The following is an 831-nucleotide window of genomic DNA, read 5'->3' on the forward strand; positions in this document are numbered from 1 at the left end:
TGGGAATCGACGAAGACAAAAAGCATAGTGCTTACCCCCTGCTTGCCCCTGCTTGCCCCTGCTTGCCTTTGTTTGCCCCTGCTTGCCCCTGCTTACCCCCTGCTTGGCCCTGCTTGCCCCTTGTTTGCCCCTGCTTGCCCCTGCTTACCCCCGCTTGCCCTGCTTGCCCCTTGTTTGCCCCTGCTTGCCCCTGCTTACCCCCTGCTTGGCCCTGCTTGCCCCTTGTTTGCCCCTGCTTGCCCCTGCTTGCCCCTGCTTGCCCCTGCTTGCCCCTTGTTTGCCCCTGCTTGCCCCTGCTTACCCCCTGCTTGGCCCTGCTTGCCCCGTGTTTGCCCCTGCTTGCCCCTGCTTGCCCCTGCTTGCCCCTGCTTGCCCCTGCTTGCCCCTGCTTGCCCCTGCTTGCCCCTGCTTGCCCCTTGTTTGCCCCTGCTTGCCTTTGTTTGCCCATGCTTGGCCCTGCTTGCCCCTTACTTGTCCCTGCTTGGCCCTGCTTGCCCCTGCTTGCCCCTACTTGACCCTGCTTGCCCCTTACTTGTCCCTGCTTGGCCCTGCCTGGCCCTGCTTGCCCCTGCTTGCCCCTGCCTGGCCCTGCTTGCCCCTGCTTGCCCCTGCTTGCTCCTGCATAGCCTTGCTTCCCCTGCTTGTCCCTACTTGCCCTTGTTTGCCCCTGCTTGCCCCTACAAACTGAGTATTCAATGGATACCAGGCAATTATCCGAAGAAGCTGCCTGTTTGATGTTAAACCAATAAAAAAAAGGTATCTGTTTACCAACGTGCAAAAGCTCAACGACGCAATAAAATTCTTTGGATAAGTGCCTGGATAGAACTCCAA

General features: G+C 59.2%; 1 protein-coding gene across 1 annotated transcript in view; it reads right to left on the bottom strand.

Moving 5' to 3' along the window:
- The window catches only part of LOC119582199 (ribosome-binding protein 1-like), an 11,960-nt gene that overhangs the window by 10,835 nt on the left and 294 nt on the right, over positions 1-831 (bottom strand). Inside the window, exon 2 of the mRNA XM_037930433.1 lies at positions 47-684. Within this exon, the coding sequence (XP_037786361.1) occupies positions 47-684 (638 nt within the window). The remainder of the gene's footprint in view (positions 1-46; positions 685-831) is intronic.

Source organism: Penaeus monodon, chromosome 15 (genome assembly GCF_015228065.2).
Source record: "Penaeus monodon isolate SGIC_2016 chromosome 15, NSTDA_Pmon_1, whole genome shotgun sequence".
Classification (NCBI taxonomy): domain Eukaryota; kingdom Metazoa; phylum Arthropoda; class Malacostraca; order Decapoda; family Penaeidae; genus Penaeus; species Penaeus monodon.